The 23,755-nt window shown below is 43.4% G+C and overlaps 1 protein-coding gene and 1 pseudogene across 2 annotated transcripts; one reads left to right on the top strand and one right to left on the bottom strand.

Moving 5' to 3' along the window:
* Positions 1 to 245: 245 nt before the first annotated feature.
* On the top strand, positions 246 to 7,371 carry eme2 (essential meiotic structure-specific endonuclease subunit 2). Its single transcript, XM_084176621.1, has 8 exons — positions 246 to 926; positions 1,289 to 1,410; positions 1,526 to 1,618; positions 2,032 to 2,156; positions 2,255 to 2,327; positions 2,530 to 2,645; positions 4,714 to 4,903; positions 6,768 to 7,371. Exons 1-8 carry the CDS (start codon positions 452 to 454, stop codon positions 6,921 to 6,923), a joined length of 1,350 nt encoding a protein of 449 aa, XP_084032747.1. The 5' UTR covers positions 246 to 451; the 3' UTR covers positions 6,924 to 7,371.
* A 1,468-nt stretch (positions 7,372 to 8,839) lies between these two features.
* LOC311133749 (SPRY domain-containing SOCS box protein 3-like) lies at positions 8,840 to 16,873 on the bottom strand (annotated as a pseudogene). Its single transcript has 6 exons — positions 16,748 to 16,873; positions 15,706 to 15,895; positions 15,174 to 15,361; positions 11,240 to 11,342; positions 10,971 to 11,096; positions 8,840 to 9,415 (listed from the first exon to the last, which is right to left on the bottom strand). The product of its transcript is annotated as an SPRY domain-containing SOCS box protein 3-like (transcript).
* Between the last annotated feature and the right edge of the window lie 6,882 nt (positions 16,874 to 23,755).

Genomic DNA, 23,755 nt, shown 5'->3' with positions numbered 1-23,755 from the left:
AGCTATAGGAGAACGGGTTCATTGGGATGGTTGGGATGGAACGGTATCAACTGTATATAGTAACCACGTTTGACTCCAACCAATCCATTATTCCATTCCAGCCATTACAATGAGCCCGTCCTCCTATAGCTCCTCCCACCAGCCTCCTCTGACTGACAGTCAGGTGGCCATGATGATTTGAGATATTATCGCTGACTCCAAATGAGGGCATTGAATTACGGAGCACGATTTGATGTTTGTCCCTCGTAGCACTCCGTCCAGAAAGTGTTACATTCTTGCCAGAAGCTGCAACCTGCAAGATAAACCTAACCAGTTTGAAAACAATGAAGTTCAAAATGCGGCTGGTGCAATTCTGTGATTGCTAGGTTTCTTCTACTGTTTTAGATTTGGTTTGTGTAATATTGCATTCCGTTATGAAAAGGCATTCCATTATTTTGTCTTGGGTAGAAATATGTCTGTATTGAAAAGAGCCAAAACATGGGAGATATCAGAATCTGAGGGCGAAAGCGATGCTGAACATAAACCTTCAATCAAATGCATTTCATTTATTGATCAGGATGACGATAACAATGAAACAGCGACGGCCAATAGTCGTACTGACAATCTCGAACAGGACAACAAAGACTACAACACAGATTGCAAGTCAACAGCCAAAACCGAACCAAGTGACACATTGGTGGCTCCACGACCCGCTAGGTCCGGTACCGCAAGTCCGGCGAGAAAACGCCGAACCAAAGAGGAGATAGAGGCTGACAGACAGAGTATTGAGGAGAGGAAGGAGGCCAGAGAGAAACTCAAGAGGGTGAGGGCCAAAGAGAAAGAGGAGAGACGAGAAGATCAACAGAAGAGAAAAGAAGCTGCAGAGCGTCTGAAGAGCCTCAGACCTGAGAACTGTTTGAAGTGCCTGACTGTCTGTATTGATCCAGGTAATTGGTTCTTTGTGAATGTAGATGGAAGGGGTTCAGATGGTGTTAAAGCAGAGGAGGCTGGTGGGTGGGGCTATAGGAGGACAGGCTCATTGTAATGGCTGGAATTGAATGAATGGAATTGAGTCAAACATTACGTTTCCATATGATTGATCTGTTTGATACCGATCCATTTATATAATTCCAGCCATTACAATGAGCCTGTCCTCCTATAGCTCCTCCCACCAGCCTATTCTGTGTTAAAGGCACACTGTAAATAAGACGTGACGAGGGCCACCAACACAACTGTAAAGAATGGCGAAAATTAAATGCATACCATTATGTGCGTATTATCTCGCTGTGTGTGTATTTCCACTCCCCAGCTCTACTGCAGGATGATGGATCGGATGTGTTGCTGGGAACTCTGTCTGCAGTTGAGTGGAGGAGCAGCATTGAGACACAGCAGCTCCCTCACAGCATCACTTGGACCAGAGATCTTCCGCCGGTAACGTCATCATCACAGACAATACCAGCTCCACAACACAGGCTTGGTGTGTTGGTCCCCACTGTATGACCCCCTCGGCCCTCAGATTGACTAGTTAATGTCTTGATGTTGTCAGGAGGAAGACAGCAGTGGACCACTGGAGGAGGAGCAGGTTCTGCTGGTGTTAGGTCTAACTGACTTCATGGGCATGGTGGTCTCAGTCAAACAGGTGAGCGCCCTTTAAACCTCAACAAATTATCTGGTGTCTCTACCATTTACATTTACATTTTAGTCATTTAGCAGACGCTCTTATCCAGAGCGACTTACAGTTAGTGCATACTATTTTTCATACTGGCCCCCCGTGGGAATCGAACCCACAACCCTGGCGTTGCAAACGCCATGCTCTACCAACTGAGCTACATCCCTGCCGGCCATTCCCTCCCCTACCCTGGACGACGCTGGGCCAATTGTGCGCCGCCCCATGGGTCTCCCGGTCGCGGCCGGCTACGACAGAGCCTGGATACGAACCAGGATCTCTAGTGGCACAGCTAGCACTGCGATGCAGTGCCTTAGACCACTGCGCCACTCGGGAGTAACTACCAGTGTGTGCAAACCAAACATTAATTTTTTCTGTTCACCTAGACACTGCATGGTGATGGGGAGGAATCGGCAGTGGAGTCTTTCTTCAAGCTTCTGTCAGAGTGCCTCAACCGAGATGCCAAGATGGTGGTTACTGTTTTAGTGACGGGATCCAACGCAAATAGCTGGTTAGTATAAGGTCTGTTTTAAGAATGTGTCTCTGAACCTTGGTCCTCAACACCCTGTGTGTGAAGAGACTGGATTGTATGTGTTGGTCTGTCACCAGGACTGGGACATGGGATGTACATGAGTTGAGCCAAAGATCTCAGTTGGGAATGGAGGACTTGGACATTGAGGAGGTAAGATCTCTTTCTGATATACTATACAATCCCTCTCTTCTCTCCTCAATACATATGTCTGTATCAGCTGGTTTTTCCATTTCCAATGTAGTGCAAAAATGAACCATTCAAGCTGCTTTTTGAACTAAGCTCCTCGCTCAGTTCCTACCCATCGTGTCATGGAGCTTGATGGTTTTCCTAACTTGTCTTTATCTGTCCTCAGGTATTGGTTTTCCTGCAGCTGTACCGGAACGTTACTGTGGTCTTCCTGGACAGCTGGCAGGATGTCACAGTCCACGTGTGTGCCGTCACCAAGGCCCTGTCCAAACGGCCCTACAAGTATGAACCCGATGAACTCTTAATATTCCACATCATTAATAACTATTCAACTTATTAATCTTATCAGTTGGAATTAATGTACTGCCTACATTGGTGCCATGCCATGAGGACAGGCTTTGAGTACCACTAACTTACAGTGCCTTGCAAAAGTATTCATCCCCCTTGGCGTTTTTCCTATTTTGTTGCATTACAACCTGTAATATTAAATGGATTTTTATTTGGATTTCATGTAATGGACATACACCAAATTGTCCAAATAACTTGTTAAAAAATATTTTTTTTAAATAACGCAAAAGTGGTGCGTGCATATGTATTCACCCCCTTTGCTATGAAGCCCCTAAATAAGATCTGGTGCAACCAATTACCTTCAGAAGTCTTCAAAATAATTAGTTAAATTGAACACAGGTGGACTTTATTTAAGTGTCACATGATCTGTCACATGATCTCAGTATATATACACCTGTTCTGAATGGCCCCAGAGTCTGTAACACCACTAAGCAAGGGGCACCACCAAGCAAGTGGCACCATGAAGACCAAGGAGCTCTCCAAACAGGTCAGGGACAAAGTTGTGGAGAAGTACAGATCAGGCTTGGGTTATAAAAAAATATCAGAAGCTTTGAACATCCCACGGAGCACCATTAAATCCATTATAAATGTTTTAAAATAATATGGCACCACAACAAACCTGCCAAGAGAGGGCCGCCCACCAAAACTCACAGACCAGGAAAGGAGGGCATTAATCAGAGATGCAACAAAGAGACCAAAGATAACCCTGAAGGAGCTGCAAAGCTCCACAGCGGAGATTGGAGTATCTGTCCATAGGACCACTTTAAGCCGTACACTCCACAGAGCTGGGCTTTAAGGAAGAGTGGCCAGAAAAAAGACATTGCTTAATGAAAAAAATAAGCAAACACGTTTGGTGATCACCAAAAGGCATGTGGGAGACTCCCCAAACATATGGAAGAAGGTACTCTGGTCAAATGAGACTAAAATTGAGCTTTTAGGCCATCAAGGAAAACGCAATGTCTGGTGCAAACCCAACACCTCTCATCACCCCGAGAACACCATCCCCACAGTGAAGCATGGTGGTGGCAGCATCATGCTGTGGGGATGTTTTTCATCGGCAGGGACTGGGAAACTGGTCAGAATTGAAGGAATGGTGGATGGAGCTAAATACAGGGAAATTCTTGAGAGAAACCTGTTTCAGTCTTCCAGAGATTTGAGACTGGGATGGAGGTTCACCTTCCAGCAGGACAATGACCCTAAGCATACTGCTAAAGCAACACTCGAGTGGTTTAAGGGGAACATTTAAATGTCTTGGAATGGCCTAGTCAAAGCCCAGACCTCAATCCAATTGAGAATCTGTGGTATGACTTAAAGATTGCTGTACACCAGCGGAACCCATCCAACTTGAAGGAGCTGGAGCAGTTTTGCCTTGAAGAATGGGCAAAAATCCCAGTGGCTAGATGTGCCAAGCTTATAGAGACATACCCCAAGAGACTTGCAGCTGTAATTTCTGTTTTTTTGGTCTTATTTCTTGTTTGTTTCACAAAATAAAATATTTAGCATCTGCAAAGTGGTAGGCATGTTGTGTAAATCAAATGATACAAACCCCCCAAAAATCCATTTAAATTCCAGGTTGTAAGGCAACAAAACAGGAAAAATGCCAAGGGGGGTGAATACTTTCGCAAGCCACTGTACTTTCTTTACTGTGATTCCCACTGGCTATCATAAGGTGAATGCACCAATTTGTAAGTCGCTCTGGATAAGAGCGTCTGCTAAATGACGTAAATGTAAATTAAACTCTATAACTATAAGTCTGGTCACCAACTTTTGTGCTGGAGCCTGTGGGAAACCACAAAGCATGCAGGCTTTTGCTCCTGCCCAGCAGTACCAAACCTGAGATACCAATCGACTTCATGATTAGATTCTAATGTGTGTTTGAGCTAGGCTGAAACTTAATTCTGCAAACCCTGTAACTGTCCAGGGTTGACAAGGCTTGGTGAGCAGTCAATTGCTGTAGAGTACAATCTATAAACTGTGGTCGTGCCTCTCCACTCCACTGCAGACTGCTGACGGAGCGGTGTGAGCTGCCGTTCTGTGTGGATGGCTCATGGGCCAGTGGGGCGCGTGTGGAACAGGACGGGGTTGGGCTGGGCGAGGTGTGGAGCAGGCAGATCACACAGCTCAACAGGGTCAGCCCTGCAGTGGCCTCCACTTTGACCACAGCCTACCCCTCACCACAAATACTACTGCAGGTAGCAATCTATCTACGTATCGTCTGTTTAGTCAGGATCATTATGAGATACAATAAGACATTGTAAGGTCTCAAATGCTTTTCTTTATGTGGTCAGGCGGAAATGTGTTTGACCTATGACATTTCCACATTATAGACTGACATGATTTCAACAAACGGCATTGATTGACATACTTTTATACTGTAGGTACAGTTGAAGTCGGAAGTTTACATACACTTAGGTTGGAGTCATTAAAACTTGTTTTTCAACCACTCCACACATTTCTTGTTAATAAACTTTAGTTTTGGCATGTCGGTTAGGACATCTACTTTGTGCATGACACAAGTAATTTTTCCAACAATTGTTTACAGACAGATTATTTCACCTATATTTCACTGTATCACAATTCCAGTGGGTGAGAAGTTTACATACACTAAGTTGACTGTGCCTTTTAAAAAGCTTGGAAAATTCCAGAAAATGATGTCATGGCTTTAGAAGCTTCTGATAGACTAAATGACATAATTTGAGTCAGTTGGAGGTGTACCTGTGGATGTATTTCAAGGCCTACCTTCAAACTCAGTGCCTCTTTGCTTGACATCATGGAAAAATCTAAAGAAATCAGCCAAGACCTCAGAAAAAAAATTGGGAGCAATTTCCAAACACCCGAAGGTACCACGTTCATCTGTACAAACAATAGTACGCAAGTATAAACATCATGGGACCACGCAGCCGTCATAACGCTCAGGAAGGAGACGCGTTCTGTCTCCTAGAGCAGAGCATACTTTGGTGCGAAAAGTGCAAATCAATCCCAGAACAACAGCAAAGGATCTTGTGAAGATGCTGGAGGAAACAGGTACGAAAGTATCTATATCCACAGTAAAACTAGTCCTATATCGACATAACCTGAAAGGCCGCTCAGCAAGGAAGAAGCCACTGCTCCAAAACCGCCATAAAACAGCCAGACTACGGTTTGCAACTGCACATGGGGACAAAGATTGGAGAAATGTCCTCTGGTCTGATGAAACAAAAATAGAACTGTTTGGCCATAATGACCATCGTTATGTTTGGAGGAAAAAGGGGGAAGCTTGCAAGCCGAAGAACACCATCCCAGCCGTGAAGCACGTGGGTGGCAGCGTCATGCTGTGGGGGTGCTTTGCTGCAGGAGGGACTGGTGCACATCACAAAATAGATGGCATCATGAGGAAGGAAAATTATGTGGATATATTGAAGCAACATCTCAAGACATCAGTCAGGAAGTTAAAGCTTGGTCGCAAATGGGTCTTCCAAATGGACAATGACCCCAAGCATCCTTCCAAAGTTGTGGCAGAATGGCTTAAGGACAACAAAGTCAAGGTATTGAAGTGGCCATCACAAAGCCCTGACCTCAATCCTATAGAAAATTTGTGGGCAGAACTGAAAAAGCATGTGCGAGCAAGGAGGCCTACAAACCTGACTCAGTTACACCAGCTCTGTCAGGAGGAATGGCCCAAATTCACCCAATTTATTGTGGGAAGCTTGTGGAAGGCTACCCAAAATGTTTGACCCAAGTTAAACAATTTAAAGGCAATGCTACCAAATACGAATTGAGTGTATGTAAACTTCTGACCCACTGGGAATGTGATGAAAGAAATAAAAGCTGAAATAAATCATTCTCTCTACTATTATTCTGACATTTCACATTCTGAAAATAAAGTGGTGATCCTAACTGACCTAAGACAGGGAATTCTTACTAGGATGAAATGTCAGGAATTGTGAAAAACTGAGTTTAAATGCATTTGGCTAAGGTGTATGTAAACTTCCGACTTCAACTGTATTTGATCTATATTTGACACAGGTCTGACTTGGATGTGGCTAGTGTTTTACTTGTTTAATGTTTTTCCTTCAGGCCTACAGTAGCTTAGAGTCTGAGGAAGAGAAGAGGGGGCTGCTGGCAGGCCTACTAGTGAAGACTGGAGGGAAGGAGAGACGCATCGGACCTGAAATCTCAGCCAGAGTCTACCGTTCCCTCACAGCTCAAAACCCCCAGCTGGTCCTGGACTAATTGACCATTCTGGTGTCACTGTATGTAACTAATTGATACCTAATTAATTCCTAATTGTCCCTTTGGCACGTTGTGTAGGTCTAGGTATCAGCAGTATTAGTAATATCTCTTGTGCTTTGATTGGCTGGATGGAATATATCAGAACAATAATGGCCCACGGACCAAACCCTGTGGAACTCCATCTGTAACCTTAGAATGTTCAATTCTCTCAGGTCTACCTAAGTGCCTCAGGCCTGGGGTCAGTTTGGGTTTGGGTGTACAACTTTTCCAGGCTCTTGGATATGTGCAGAACTTTTACGTTTAGATAAGTTAAGGTTATGGCATTGGTTGCACATAGGGTGATCATCAAGATGAGTGAAGTATAGTACTGTAGCACTTTGTATATTTAAGAGAGAATGGCAATAGATACAAGTGTACATGAAACATTAATAAATTATGATTAATACACAATGATAAGATGTTTGTTTTACATATATTTTTTACTCTTGATTTGCGTTCAGCAAGGAAGGTTATACAAATTGGCATGACAAGAAAAGAAAAACATCTTATCCCAGGACACATCACATGGTGACTATCCCAGAAAAAGAAATGAAAATCAACCTACTATAAGTAAAGCATGAATCAGATGAAAATTGATTAACTGCAATATATAAGGAAAACATGTTGGAGAGCAAAGCCCTATTAGAGAACACAAGAACATGACCACCATGGCGTATTTTAATGCGCAGTATAAAAACATTTAGAAAATGTTAATTGCACAGTATTAAAAAATAGGTCTTTTCAGCATATGCATTGTTCTTTCGAAGGCCAAACCCACCATTGGTGTGCGTGGCCAAATACCTGTTTTCATGTCATCTGACCATAGCACCACCTGGATTTAGCTAAACGGCATTGGCACTTGGATTGGAACCGGTGCTATATGGTCATATGACACAAAAATAGAGGTCTTTGGCCACACACAACAGTGGTGGGTTTGGCCTTCAAGAGCCGACTAGGTGAAAAATCTGTCTGTGCCCTTGAGCAAGGCACTTAACCCTAATTGCTCCTGTAAGTCGCTCTGGATAAGAGCGTCTGCTAAATGACTAAAAATGTAAATGTAAAAAGAACAATGCATATGCACAGAGGTGGATCTTTGTTATGGAGTTATTTTGCGTCCACTGGTCCTGGAGACCTTGTTAAGGTCAACAACATCATGAACTCTACCAAGTACCAGGACATTTTAGCCCAAAACCTGGTTCCCTCAGCCAGGAGGCTGAAACACCAAGCACACATTTTTCAATGGCCATCTCAGTCTCCGGAATTGAACCCCATTGAAAACCTGTGGTTTGAATTGAAGAGGGCAGTCCTAAAGCGCAGACTAAGGATATCAAGGATCTGGAAATATTCTGCATGGAAAACTGGGGATCCAATAAGCTCAGTATTTATTTTTTATTTTTTATACAGTCTTTTTTGCTCATCGTTATCAAGGGATCCAATCATTCTGGACCCCACTGTATGTACAGTATATATTTACATATTTGTATACAAAGATGTATATTGAGCAATGCACCTTTTTCTAAATTCGAGCTTTGTGGCTCTCTGAGCCTTGATATGAAAGTATAGGGAGCGTCTATACAGTAGATGACTTGGTTCTAAGTCTGTTATCTATCTGACTCAAGAGCAGGGTGGTGGATATCAGGGGTGGCTGTCTTACCCTTCCCTTCAGCCAGGCAAGCTGGGGAGAGTTCATCGACAAAGTGCTTTAGAAGGACACTGTTGACAGTCTTTTGGGTGAGAGGGCATTCCACTCAGAACGTCTTAGAAAGTGCTTAGAAATCTGACTAAGATATAACTCTTTCCCTCTTGTGGACTTTTCCACCAGTAGATGGTAATGGCATTTGTAGAAAAGTCCAGAATAGATCAAGTGCCAACTTTATCTAACATTTCTGGGGGGATATTTGAAAAGGAAAGTCATGTCCAGCGGCATCTTTTCCACTGGAAGTCCTCACTGTATGAGTTGCTCCCTGGAAGGGTGGGCAGGCAGGGGCACAGGGAGGGGCAGGGCTGGGCACTGGGCGAGAGGAGGCAGGGGCATTGGCATGGTAGGGGGTTGGGTACAGGGCTAGGGGAGGAGCAGGGACTGAGGGAGGACACCTGGCTGAGACAGGGGCTCGGGCATGGACTAGGCTCCTCAAGCAAGTCATCAGGCAATTCCACTGCAAAGTCATCAACGAAGTCTTCAGTCAAGTCCTCAGACTGCTCGGGGGCGCCGTTGTTGAGGGTGAACACCCAGCCCAACTGGATGTGGAGGAGGTGGCGCAGGCCCGGGGGCAGGGGCAGCAAGTTCAGGATGTCAGGGCAGTCGGGCCGCTGCTGGCGCAAGCGAGAGCAGCAGAGGTACTGCAGGGAGGTGGGTGTGTAGCAGGCCCGGATCACCTTCATACTGCTCTTGGCTGCAGTGGAGCACACCATAGGGTAGAACTTCTTATTCTGAAGCCTGGTGGTGGCCACACCTGAGGAACGGGAAGAAAGGAAGAGACTGAGACATTAGGCACATGGTCATATGTAAATCTAGAGCAAATGTTACCATTAACAGTTGAGGTAGAATACGTCAGCACTCTGAACAATCTAAATAGAACAAAAATATACAGTTCATATAAGGAAATCAGTCAATTGAAATAAATAAATTAGGCCCTAATCTATGGATTTCACATGACTGGGAATACAGATATACATCTGTTGGTCACAGACACCTTAAAAAAAAGGTAGGGGCGTGGATCAGAAAACCAGTCAGTATCTGGTGTGACCACCATTTGCCTCATGCAGAATGACACATCTCCTTCGCATAGAGTTGATCAGGCTGTTGATTGTGGCCTATGGAATGTTGTCCCACTCCTCTTCAATGGCTGTGTGAAGTTGCTGGATGTTGGCGGAAACTAGAACACGCTGTCGTACACAAATTCAGAGCATCCCAAACATGCTCAATGGGTGACATGTCTGGTGAGTATGCAGGCCATGGAAGAACTGGGACATTTTCAGCTTCCAGGAATTGTGTACAGATCCTAAAACATGAGGTGATGGCGGCGGATGAATGGCACGACAATGGGCCTCAGGATTTCGTCACGGTATCTCTGTGCATTCAAATTGCCATCGATAAAATGCAGTTGTGTTCGTTGTCCGGAGCTTATGCCTTCCCTTACCATAACCCCACCGCCACCATGGGGCACTGTTCACAACGTTGACATCAGCAAAACGCTCGCCCACACGACGCCATACACGCTATCTGCCATCTGTCCGCTACAGTTGAAACCGGGGTTCATCCATGAAGAGCACACTTCTCCAGCGTGCCCGTGGCCATCGAAGGTGAGTGTTTACACACTGAAGAAGTCGGTTACGACACCGAACTGCAGTCAGGTCAAGACCCTGGTGAGGACGACAAGCACGCAGATGAGCTTCCCTGAGACGGTTTCTGACAGTTTGTGCAGATATTATTTGGTTGTGCAAACCCACAGTTTCATCAGCTGTCTGGGTGGCTGGCCTCAGACCATCCCGCAGGTGAAGAAACCGGATGTGGCGGTCCTGAGCTGGCATGGTCTGCGTTTGTGAGGCCGGTTGGAGGTACTGCCAAATTCTCTAAAACGTGGTTGGAGGCAGCTTATGGTAGAGAAATGAACATTACATTCTCTGGCAACAGCTCTGGTGGACATTCCTGCAGTCAGCATTCCAATTACACGCTCCCTCAACTTGAGACATCTGTGGCAATATGTTGTGTGACAAAACTGCACATTTTAGAGTGGCCTTTTATTGTCCCCAGCACAAGGTGCACCTGTGTAATGATCATGCTGTTTAGTCAGCTTCTTGATATGCCACACCTGTCAGGTGGATGGATTATATTGGCAAAGGAGGAATGCTCACTAACAGGGATGTAAACAAATGTGTGTGTATGGAACATTTCTGGGATCTTTTATTTCAGCTCATGAAACATGGGGCCAACCCTTTACATGTTGTGTTTATATTTTTGTTCAGTATAGTTTGAATCAAGGAAAAAATCTAGTTTGTGTCACTCACCTATACAGCGGCGGTTCTTATAGAAGGTAAGGGTTCCATGCCATGTGTCAAAGTGCAGCCCTATGATGGAGCCTTGGCCAAAACGGGATGAAAAATTCACCTTATCCCCTTTGTGCTGCAGGATACCTTGAATAGGAAATTAATAAAAACACATGAGTGGGGAAATAGGAGGGAAATTAGTGAATTGCTATGTATAAAGGTCAACCTGTAGAAGCTGTTCATATCCATAAGGCATGCCTATTCATAACATTTCTGGGTCGCCTCCTCACCTGTGTAGGAAAGTCCCCAGCTGTCCTCGTCCATCCCCAGCATACTGCAAAAACTGTGTTGGAACTTGTCCAGGTTGACCTCAGCGGTCCCGATGCCCACCATCTACATAGGAGACAAAACATACAATAGTAGGTAATAATGTTAAGGACTGTCTGGCTGATTGGCTGGCCTTGTTTGTCTGGCTGATTGGCTGGCCTTGTTTGTCTGGCTGATTGGCTGGCCTTGTTTGTCTGGCTGGTTGGCTGGCCTTGTTTGTCTGGCTGGTTGGCTGGTCTTGTTTGTCTGGCTGGTTTGCTGGCCTTGTTTGTCTGGCTGGTTGGCTGGCCTTGTTTGTCTGGCTGGCTGGCTGGCTGGTTGGCTGGCCTAGTTTGTCTGGCTGGTTGGCTGGCCTTGTTTGTCTGGCTGGTTGCTTGGCCTTGTTTGTCTGGCTGGCTGGTTGGCTGGCCTTGTTTGTCTGGCTGGTTGGCTGGCCTTGTTTGTCTGGCTGGTTGCTTGGCCTTGTTTGTTTGGCTGGTTGTCTGGCTGGTTGGCTGGCCTTGTTTGTCTGGCTGGTTGGCTGGCCTTGTTTGTCTGGCTGGTTGGCTGGCCTTGTTTGTCTGGCTGGCTGGCTGGCTGGCTGGTTGGCTGGCCTTGTTTGTCTGGCTGGTTGGCTGGCCTTGTTTGTCTGGCTGGTTGCTTGGCCTTGTTTGGCTGGCTGTCTGGCTGGTTGCTTGGCCTTGTTTGTCTGGCTGGCTGGCTGGTTGGCTGGCCTTGTTTGTCTGGCTGGTTGGCTGGCCTTATCTGTCTGTCTATTTTGCCTTGCCTTGATTTGTCTTGTCTGTCTCTGTCTGTTTATCAAATTATTTATGCCAGGGCTCGATTTGAGGGGGTATGTGGGGGTATGCCATACCCCTTGTGAAAGAAATGCAATAACCCTTGTTAGTTTAAGATTTTGAAGGGGCAACATGTATCCTGATTATATACAGCGATCTATAATGACGCTTAAGTCTGCGATGCTTTAGCCTAGAATCAAGCTTTCACAAGAAAGATGTGCTTCTGATGCACATGGGGATATCTTTGGGTCGTCTCTATGATATTCTAATGTAAAAAAAAAGAATAAAAAAAGAACACAAGTAATCTGTGTGACTCTCGCTATCAATTGAGCTAATCACTTTCTGAAAAATAAGATGTTTAACTGTTCTCGGGGGATGGTGTTCTCGGGGGGATGAGAGGTGTTGGGTTTGCGCCAGACATAGCGTTTTCCTTTATGGCCAAAAACCTCAATTTTAGTCTCATCTGACCAGAGTACCTTCTTCCATATGTTTGGGGAGTCTCCCACATGTCTTTTGGCGAACACCAAACATGTTTGCCTATTTTTTTCTTTAAGCAATGGCTTTTTTCTGGCCACTCTTCCTTAAAGCCCAGCTCTGTGGAGTGTATGGCTTAAAGTGGTCCTATGGACAGATACTCCAATCTCCACTGTGGAGCTTTGCAGCTCCTTCAGGGTTATCTTTGGTCTCTTTGTTGTCTCTCTGATTAATGCCCTCCTTGCCTGGTCCGTGAGTTTTGGTGGGCGGCCCTCTCTTGGCAGGTTTGTTGTGGTGCCATATTCTTTCCATTTGTTAATAATGGATTTAAAGGTGCTCCGTTGGATGTTCAAAGTTTCTGATATTTTTTTATAACCCAACCCTGATTTGTACTTCTCCACAACTTTGTCCCTGACATGTTTGGAGAGCTCCTTGGTCTTCATGGTGCCGCTTGCTTGGTGGTGCCCCTTGCTTAGTGGTGTTGCAGACTCGGGAACCTTTCAGAACAGGTGTATATATACTGAGATCATGTGACAGATCATGTGACACTTAGATTGCACACAGGTGGACTTTATTTAACTAATTATGTGACTTCTGAAGGTAATTGGTTTCACCAGATCTTATTTAGGGGCTTCATAGCAAAGGGGCTGAATACATATGCACACTCCGTTATTTATTTATTTGAATTTTTGAAACAAGTTATTTTTTTCATTTCACTTCACCAATTTAGACTATTTTGTGTATGTCGATTACATGAAATCCAAATTAAAATCCATTCAAATTACAGGTTGTTATGCAACAAAATAGGAAAAACGCCAAGGGGGATAAATACTTTTGCAAGGCACTGTATATCTTGATTAGATAAGTATTCAAACCCCTGAGTCAATACATGTTAGAATCACCTTTGTTAGTGATTACAGCTGTGAATCTTTCTGGGTAAGTCTCTAAGAGCTTTGCACACCTGGGTTGTACAATATTTACACATTATACTTTCTTTTTATTCTTCAAGCTCTGTCAAGTTGCTTGTTGATCATTGCTAGACCAGCATTTTCAAGTCTTGCCATAGATCTTCAAGCCAATTTAAGTCAAAACTTTAACTAGGCCACTCAGGAACATTCAATGTCATCTTGGTAAGCACCTCCAGTGTATATTTGGCCTCCCAGTGTCTGTTGGAATGCAGACTGAACCAGGTTTTCCTCTAGGATTTAGCCTGTGCTTAGCTCTATTCCGTTTCCTTTTATCCATAAAAACTCCCTAGTCCTTGCCGATGACAAGCAGAACCATAACATGATGCAGCCACCACCATGCTTGAAAATATGAAGAGTGGTACTCAGTGATGTGTTGTGTTGAATTTGCCCCAAACATAACGCGTTGTATTCAAGACATAAAGTTCTGTACAGGCTTCCTTCTTTTCACTCTGTCAATTAGGTTAGTATTGTGGAATAACTACAATGTTGTTGATCCATCCTCAGTTTGCTCCTATCACAGCCATTAAACTCTGTTTTAACCCCCTAGAGTCGATATCCGTGCCCCTGCAGAAATCTAGTTAGCATAATTTTAAAAATCCCCATCAAAATACGTCAGTTTAAACTAGAGATTATTTTTTTTTGCATGGGCTGTGTCTCAATCCACCGGATCTGCCGATGTCACCCTTCCGCATTTGCGGTGAAAGGTGGCAGAGCTAGAGCGGTGTTTGTCAGACCATGAGATTTCTGAAGGCACCATTGCCTATCTCAATGAAAATTGATTAAAATGGGCCCAAATGCAGGCTACAGTCAGCATTCTTGCCTTCAACTTTGACCAACTCACACCCTGGTCATAGGCCCAAGCCTCCCAGGAATCCTCAGAATTGACCAACTAACAGCTTCTTTTACAAAACAAATCTCCCCCGGGGGTCCCCGGGTATAGCAGTGAGGCCATGGGAAAGCCCCGCTGACAGCTCTCATTCACTACTGCTAATACACACGGATCACTCTCAAACAATGTTCTGCTTTTACCCCTATTGTAAGGTTTAAAAACAAAACAAACATGAAAACTTTCTCCATATTGGAAGGCATTGTTTTCATTTTAGTCTACCCTAACAATGTTACTCTATATATTTATTACCAATTTCTGTTGGATATTCACTTCCTGCTTCACACTTATAAAAATATATATTATTTTAAGATTAACATGGAATGCGCCAAATGTATTAAATACATCGGCCAATTCAGAAGGGAAGAGATAAACTTTCTGGGATCAACATGTATTATACCTCAGTCCACTGTAGATGGAGTGCTCTGTCCATAATAAGACTGGCACCTGAGACTGCATAGACTGGGAAACAGAGCCAGTTTCCGACTCAGTCCCTGGGAGTGGTTAAATTTTGCCTACTCACAAATCGGTTTAGAACTTAATGATTTGGGATATCAAGGAAAACTCCATCGGGAGTACAATAACTTGTAGCCTTAAGTTTAGTTAACAAGTCTCTACATGTTCAACATTCGTACAGACTTTCGTTGAATTTCCACGACACTTGTTAACCTTTAACAATTCGACCCCTGTCTATACTGTAGCTATACTATGGGCCTACACTATCTGTAAACATGTAAGGGTTAAGGTTAACCTACTTCGGGTAATTCCTGACCTGGATGTTTTGCGTACATACCATGTCTGTGCCGTAGACGGGTGACGTCATCTTGATCTCCCAGAAGTGCTGTCCATCTGCCAGCTCCTTGGTGCCGCGGATGGCGGCTGTGCCACAGCTGTACTCAGAGTGGAAGCTCACCTTGCGGTTGTCACAGCTCAGGAACGCTGCATTGGGCTTAACACCCTCATCCCACACCCAGTCAAAACCTGCATAGAGACAATATGATGGTTATATTAAGATACATACACACTAATTCATGACCATCCATTGATAACACCTGCTACATTTTCCAGGTACAATGTTTAAGCTATACTGTGCATGCTCATATACATAATAGCTCCACATCCATTCAAAACGTGGACAAACAAATACATGCACACACAATATTATCAGCCCATATCCAGTCGGAGTCAGAACACAGAAACTGACATCGCTTGACAGCACAAAGAGGAGACAATTATTCATTCACCTATACAGTAAACACAGACCAGACTAAGTGAAAGACATAAAAATATACACAGATCCATAGTTCCCCAGTCCCACTACACACCCTGGTCCTCCTCTCCACACAGGCAGTCGTTGAGGGTCTGGAAGCCCTGCAGCAGAGCCCCAGGGCTGGTTTCCTCCCAGGGGTCACAGTGGCAGTAGGACTCCCCTGTCACAGGCACCGTGTCAGGCACAACGTCTGTCACCTCCGGGATGATGGCCAGGTAATCCACTTCTGAGTCCGAGTCGCTGATCTGATTGACGCAAATGGGATAGACAGAGCTGGTCAAGGCTACTGAGTTGGACATTTGAGACTGTCCCTAGTTTTAACTGAGAGAACAGGTAGACTGAACCACACTTGAGAAGACTAATTTGTGAGAAGCTGAGGAATTCGCAATCGGAGCGCTTTCAGAAAGAAAAACTTAAATTAACACAAAAGCAAAAACTAGCTTGGTAGGTCTTGTTTGCAGTGCACAGTGATTCCAGACCGAGCTCGTTCAGGTTCTTTAAAGCTTCTATAGGTTGACCCTTTCCCTAAAAAGCGACCCTTGCATTCCCATTGGAGCGCAAGCAGGGCATGCCAGCATTTAAAAATAGACCTGTGCCAAAAATATGGACCGTCCATGCCTTAGGAGCCCCCATTCAGTAGACACAGCCATTTTGAGACAGTTGAATCCACCATGGAAAACTACTGGCTGCAATGAGGTCAGACTTTCGATCATGCCGCGGCCTCGTGTTCTCTCTCAGACTCAGCATTCTCCCATTGCTCCACATTGCTCTTTCAACTCTTATCACCCCCTCTCTACCCTAACTCCTCTCTTGGTCTGCCTCACTCACCCCACACACCCATTTCCACACTCTTTTACCTCTCATCACTCCACCCCTTCTATTCTTAATTTTTTCGAATCACCTATAGTCCTTGCTCCACTCTTCCCTCCTTTACATCTCACCACTGCACTCCCCCCTCTCTCTCTCCCCCACTCCTTCATCTCTATCACTCCCCCACTCCTCCCTCTCTTACTCCCCCACTCCCTCTCTATCTTTCTCACTCCCCCACTCCCTCTCACTCCCCCACTTCCATCCATCCCCCCTCTCCCGGTTCTCACCTGTGTGTGTTCATCGCCCCACTCCTCTCTGTCATTCACCAGTACCACAGCCATGGTGTCAATGTCTCGTTGGATGTCGCTCCACACGTAGTGCTGAGCTTGGCTGTTCCTGCTTCTCCGTAGCATGGCCGCGCCAAAGGGACAGGAAGGAAAAATCACAAATAAGCTAAATATAACACATATATAATATAAAATACAAAGGATTATCATAAAACATGAGTAATATGATTGTTACAAAATCAGTCCTATGTTGAATTGAATGTAACCTAACCTATATCCCACTATTTCAGCATGGTGAACTTATGTTGGCAGACATATGTGCATCCCATTTCCCTACTTGAAACTAGGCTAAATATGTTTCCAAGATCACACCACACATGTTCAACTTGACAAAGCTATTTGAACTTGAATAATTTATATGCCCTGCTGGTGGGAATGATATGATCAGTTAAAATACTCAGTCACATGTAGTGGTGAAGTTGAAATATCAATTGCATTGATGTAGCATCTAATAAAATATATTATATTCGGAAACAACACTGATTTTATTGGTTTATTTTGGTTACATGACCCAGATGGGGATGTCATTTGGCACAAGAAATGACACATGAGATTGTTTTTCAAATACTGAAAGGGAGACAGTACTGAGCACGTGTTCATTTCAACTATCTAACTTCAAACATTATACAAACGGGCAAACTAGGTCGATTGTATCCTCTTTCACCCCTACCACCTTTCCCTCTATGGGCAATACAAGATGCCAACTAGTCCTTGAAAAAGCACTGAAACAAAGGTTTGGGGTCAATACCATTTCAATTCAGTTCATTCAGGAAATAAACAAACTAGAAAGGGTAATCTTTCAAGAAAAATTGTGTGACTTGCTTTAGCTGTCCAAAAGTATTTGTATGTTAGTTTAAGAAATTTAGAAGTTTAAATACAGTTGTTAGAGGCTGGTGTAGTGGGATAATAACAGCAGAAGTAGTGACTGCAGTACAGTGGTGAGAAAAGTACCCTATTGTCATACTTGAGTAAAAGTAAAGATACCTTAATAGAAAATGACTCAAGTGAAAGTCACCAAGTAAAATGCTACTTCAGTAAAAGTCTAAAAGTATTTGGTTTTAAATATACTTATGTATCAAAAGTAAATGTTATTGCTAAAATATACTTAAATATCAATAGTAAAGTATAAATCATTTGAATTTCCTTATATTAAGCAAACCAGACGGCACCATTATAGTTGTAGAAGTAGTAGCAGTACACTGCAGCAGTAATAATTACTGTTGTAGATAGGTAGGCTAAATGGTAGGCTAATGGCCATTATAACCGGGTGGTTCAAGCCCTGAATGCTGATTGGCTGAAAGCTGTGGTATATCAAACCATATACCACATATGACCCCAAATATAATTATACAGTTTTAATTACGCTGGTAACCAGTTTATAATAGCAATAAGGCACCTCGGGGGTTTGTGGTATTTGGCCAATATACAACGACTAGAGCAGGGGTGTCAAACGTCCGGCCCGCGGGCCGGATCAGGCCCGCAAACGGGTTTAATCCGGCCCGCGAATTTAATAATAATTTTGTAAAGTATAAAAATGCGCTGCAATTTTTCAATAAAATAAACTGCTGTTCCAATTGCGTCCACTGGATGGCGCAATAGCAATTGTGTTAAGCAAGCAAACTGTTTATACCGGGGCAGAGCAAGTAGGTCAAGCACGTGCAGCCAATGAGCTACTTTGTTTTGCCCGCGATATTTATTACGGCTTCTACTTTTAACATTATGTGCTTTGGCACCCTCATTGCCCCAATATGTCTCTGTCAAAAAAGAGAAAAGTGGACGCAGAGTGCAGAGTGTTCCAAGAAAAATGGTCATCCTATTTATGCTGAAAGAATATAACCTTCGTCGCCACTATGTGAGTCTTCATGCCGACAAATATGACAACTTTCAAGGACAGCGGAGATGAGAGAAGGTGAATGAACTGTTGGCGGGTCTGAAGAAACAGCAGTCTGTGTTTACTCACAGCCGAGACATCAGTGACGCTGCAGTGAAAGCTAGCTACCTCATTGCTAATGAAATCGCAGTGGCTTCAAAACCATTTAGTGAGGGTGAATTTGTAAAAACATGCATGATGAAGGCAGCGGAGATTGTGTGCCCTGAAAAGCGGCAGGCTTTTGCAAATATCAGCCTGACAAGAAACACAGTTGCAGACAGGATTTCCGATCTTTCAGTGGATTTGGACAGCCAGTTGAAGCAAAAAGTAAAGTCATTTATTGCGTTTTCGGTTGCAATTGATGAAAGCACGGACATTACAGATGTTGCACAACTGGCCATTTTCATCCGCGGAGTTGATGACACATTGACCGTCACCAAGGAGTTTGTGGAGTTGGTGCCGATGACAGATACAACGACAGCAGCTGATATTTTTACCGCACTCGTCGGCGCGCTGGACAGGGTCGGAGTGGACTGGTCCCGCGCTGTCAGCCTGGCTACAGATGGTGCGCCCTCAATGATCGGGAAAAAAGCAGGCGTTGTGACAAAGTTCAGAGAGAAAGTGCAATCTGCAAATGGAGGACGTGATTTTTTGACTTTTCACTGTATTTTGCACCAGGAGGCTTTGTGTTGCAACTCATTAAAGATGGATAACGTCATGAAGGTGGTCATCCAAACTGTTAATTTCATCCGATCCAGAAGCCTGAATCACCGTCAGTTTGACAGCCTTCTCAGAGAGAAAGACCACATCTATGGCCTGCCATACCACACTGAGGTAAGATGGTTAAGCCGAGGTGCTGTGCTGAGGCGTTTCTTTGATTTATGAGAAGAAATTGAACAGTTCATGGAAGAAAAGGGCAAACCAGTGTTAGAATTTCATTCCGCAGAATGGATGCAGGACCTTGCATTTATGGTGGATGTTACAGAGCACCTGAATAACTTGAACAAACAGCTGCAAGGGCGCAACAAAGTTGTCACGCAGTATTATGACAGCATACGTTCTTTCAAGTTGAAGCTGTCATTGTGGGAGACGCAACTTGCCGGTGGTGATGCAGCTCACTTCCCCTGTCTGAAAAATGTGTGCGCGACCCAACTTGTGGCAGACATGAAGCGGTTCAAAGATAAAATAACGGGACTGTTACGGGAGTTTGAGCAACGCTTTCAGATTTATGTTTATATGTTTTTATGTTGATGTGCTATTGTTTTTAAAATTGATTTTATTGTATTTGTATATTTAACCTATTCTTGACTCTGTGGTTCTTGCACTTGTTTGGGGAACAGGATTTCATTATTTTTATCTACATTTCTGCCTGAGAAATGACACCCTGATATAGTTCTGTGATCTGTGATATACTTCTGTGAATCACTGAGGCATTGTGTGTTTGTGTGTTCTTTGTCCTCAGAACTTTCAAATAACTTGAGGTGTTTTATGATTAATAGTGATGTTGTGCTTTTGGACACTGTCCTCAGGCTCCAGCTTTATGGTTATATGTTTTTATGTTGATGTGCTATTGTTTTTAATTGTTTTTATTTTATTTGTATATTTAACCTATTCTTGACTCTGTGGTTCTTGCACTTGTTTGGGGAACAGGATTTCATTATTTTTACCTACATTTCTGCCTGAGAAATGACACCCTGATATAGTTCTGTGATATACTTCTGTGAATCACTGAGGCATTGTGTGTTTGTGTGTTCTTTGTCCTCAGAAATTTCAAATAACTTGAGGTGTTTTATGATTAATAGTGATGTTGTGCTTTTGGACACTGTCCTCAGGCTCCAGCTTTATGTTTATATGTTTTTATGTTGATGTGCTATTGTTTTTAATTGTTTTTATTTTATTTGTATATTTAACCTATTCTTGACTCTGTGGTTCTTGCACTTGTTTGGGGAACAGGATTTCATTATTTTTATCTACATTTCTGCCTGAGAAATGACACCCTGATATAGTTCTGTGATCTGTGATATACTTCTGTTAATCACTGAGGCATTGTGTGTTTGTGTGTTCTTTTTCTTTAGAATTTTCTAATAAACTTGACGTGTTTTATGATTAATAGTGATGTTGTGCTTGTACTATTTTGGACACACTGTCCTCAGGCTCCAGCTTTATGTTGTATGTTGATCGTATTAAAACAAAGAAAACAATCTGAAGTTGTTGTTTTTAAGTTATATATACCATGATTTTTCCGGTCCGGCCCACTTGGGAATAGATTTTCCTCCATGTGGCCCCTGAGCTAAAATGAGTTTGACACCCCTGGACTAGAGGCTGTATCCAGGCACTCCACGTTGCGTCGTGCATTAAGAGCAGCACTTAGCCGTGGTATAATTGCCATATACCACACCTCCTCGTGCCTTATTGCTTAATTATAACTCTGTTTCGTGTCCTGCCTAAGAATAGCGCTTAGCCGTGGTATTTTGACCTTATACCACACCCCCTCGTGCCTTATTGCTTAATTATAACTCTGCTTCGCATCCTGCCTAAGAACAGCACGTAGTGGTGGTATATTGGTCATATACCACACCCCCTTGGGCATTATTGCTTAAGTATACCACGGCTAAGGGCTGTTCTTATGTGCGATGCGGAGTATACCACAAACCCCCAAGGTGCCTTATTGCTATTATTAACTGGTTACCAACATAAATAGAATAGTAAAATAGTATTTTTGCGTCATACTTATATATATTGTCTGATATACACAGCCTGAAATACTGTTTAAGCCATTCAGCCTCCATGACCCAAACTACCCGGATTATAATCAGTCTTATGTGCTATAATAAAACAAATTCTGAACCTTCCGTGGCAGTTAAAGATGAGATACGCGACAGGTGAAACAGCGCCACTGGTCGCCCCAGGCGCATTTGTTATTGTTATCGTTTTGTTCTTTAAAAGGAGGAGATAATGGCCTCCCGAGTGGCGCAGCGGTCTAAGGCACTGCATCGCAGTGTTGCGGCGTCACTACAGCTTGGGGTTTGATCCCAGGCTGTGTCATTACCGGCCGTGACCGTAGGGCGGCGCACAATTGGCCCAGCATCGTCCGGGTTAGGGGAGGGTTTGGTCGGGGGGGGGCTTTACTTGGCTCATCGCGCTCAAGCGACTCCTTGTGGCGGGCCGGGCGACTGCAGGCTGACTTCGGTCATCAGTTGAACGGTGTTTCCTACCACACATTGGTGCAGTTAAGTGAGCGGGTGTTAAGAAGCGTGGTTTGGCGGGTCATGTTTCGGAGGACGCATGACTCGACCTTCGCCTCTCCCGAGCTCGTTGGGGAGTTGCTGCGATGAGACAAGATCGTAATCACGAAATTGGGGAGAAAAAGGAGGGTGAAAAATTAATTACAAAAAAAGAGGAGATGAGCATCTGAGGGAATAAAACAGTGTTTGTTGGTTGAAGTAACCTATTTGTTGTTGTAATATCGTATACGGACGTGGTAGTTTCACAGCAACGGATTCCAACTTTAATTCAACAGTGGGAAGTTCGCTTAATGAAAGTATTTGATGTGGTTACTAAAACAGCTGTATCTCTTGCTTGATAGAAGATATTTGTCTACCTTGTTGGGAAAGTGGTCAAAATTGCAGTTGTATCTAAAAGTTGTGAGAAAAAGTAGTTGATATGGTTACTTAAATAGCTCTATCTCTGGATTGGTAGTATGTATTTCTAATCTGATTCCAGATTTGAATAGCGGAAAAATAGATAAAGATTTCATATGCTCTAAGTCTTTGTTGAACTTGTTGGGAAGGTGGTCAAAATAGCTGATTTGTGCAAAAGTCAGTGTTTACAGTGAAGTCAACGTTGATTTAACTATGGGAAGTTTAGAATGTCTAAAATTTGATGTTTTTTTATTTTTTTTAAACATTTTTTAGTCATTTAGCAGACGCTCTAATCCAGAGCGATTTACAGTTAGTGAGTGCATACATTTTCATATTAAACTAAACTGAATTAACTGAAATTGGAATTAAACTGAATTGAAATGGAATTTCAGTTTGCTTCCTGAATTTACTGAATTTAAATAGAATTGACCCCTAGCCTGCTTGAAACATACAGGCTCCACAGAACAACACACAAACTGAACACTGGAATTGCTAACCTATATTCTCCCTTGTCTGAGGTTGAAGTGCTGTTGCTCCATATGAACTGTTTCCACATGTAAGTATGACCTTTAAATCCAACCTGCCTTCTAGTGTGCCATTTTGGCAGCGAGTCTGGAGTCTGTGAGCCGGTTCACGAGATCAACAGTGATAATGTATTTTGACCTACTGACTGCATCGAGTGATCATAAATTATTAAGCCCCTGGGTGGGGTTGGGTGAATGGGATGGGGGTTGGGGGTGGAGGCCCACCTATTCTTGTTTAACTTCCTTTACATACTAAATGTACTATATCTTAAAGTTCCAATGCAGACGTTTTTTAAATCTCAATATCAAATCATTTCTGGGTAACAATGAAGTACCTTACTGTGATTGTTTTCAATTAAAATGGTCAAAAAGAAACAATAATAGCTTCTTACCAAAGTGCAATTTCTCAAGCAAGAATTTTGCTAGGACTGTCTGGGAGTGGTCTGAGTGGGGAGGGAAAAACTGACAACTAGCTGTTATTGGCAGAGAGGTTTGGAACTCTTTCTTATTGGTCTATTAGCTAATTTACTGCCTGGTGATGTCACCAGGTAGGCCAAAACTCCATCCCACCAAAACAGGCTGAAATTTCAAGCGGTCTTTTCAAACAGCTCTTACACTAAAGGGGCATTATCCTAATTTTCACAATTTCACAGTATTATTCCAAACTCACAGTGTAGAAATATATATAAAACACAGGAAAATCACATTATTGACTGCACTGGGCCTTTAAACTCATGAGCAAAATTAGCTTTACTTTGTATTATGTCTTTTAAAAAGGTTTTTCTTTTTTCTCTTCTGAGTGGCAGCCCACAGGTACAACATAGATATACAGTATATGTGGAAAATAATGAATGAAAATGTAATATGAACTGAATATATGAAATGATATATGAATTTGAATACTGTACCTGTA

The sequence above is a fragment of the Coregonus lavaretus genome (genome assembly GCF_964263955.1).
Source record: "Coregonus lavaretus genome assembly, chromosome: 1".
Taxonomy (NCBI): domain Eukaryota; kingdom Metazoa; phylum Chordata; class Actinopteri; order Salmoniformes; family Salmonidae; genus Coregonus; species Coregonus lavaretus.
This window is presented reverse-complemented; position numbering and strand designations above follow the sequence as displayed.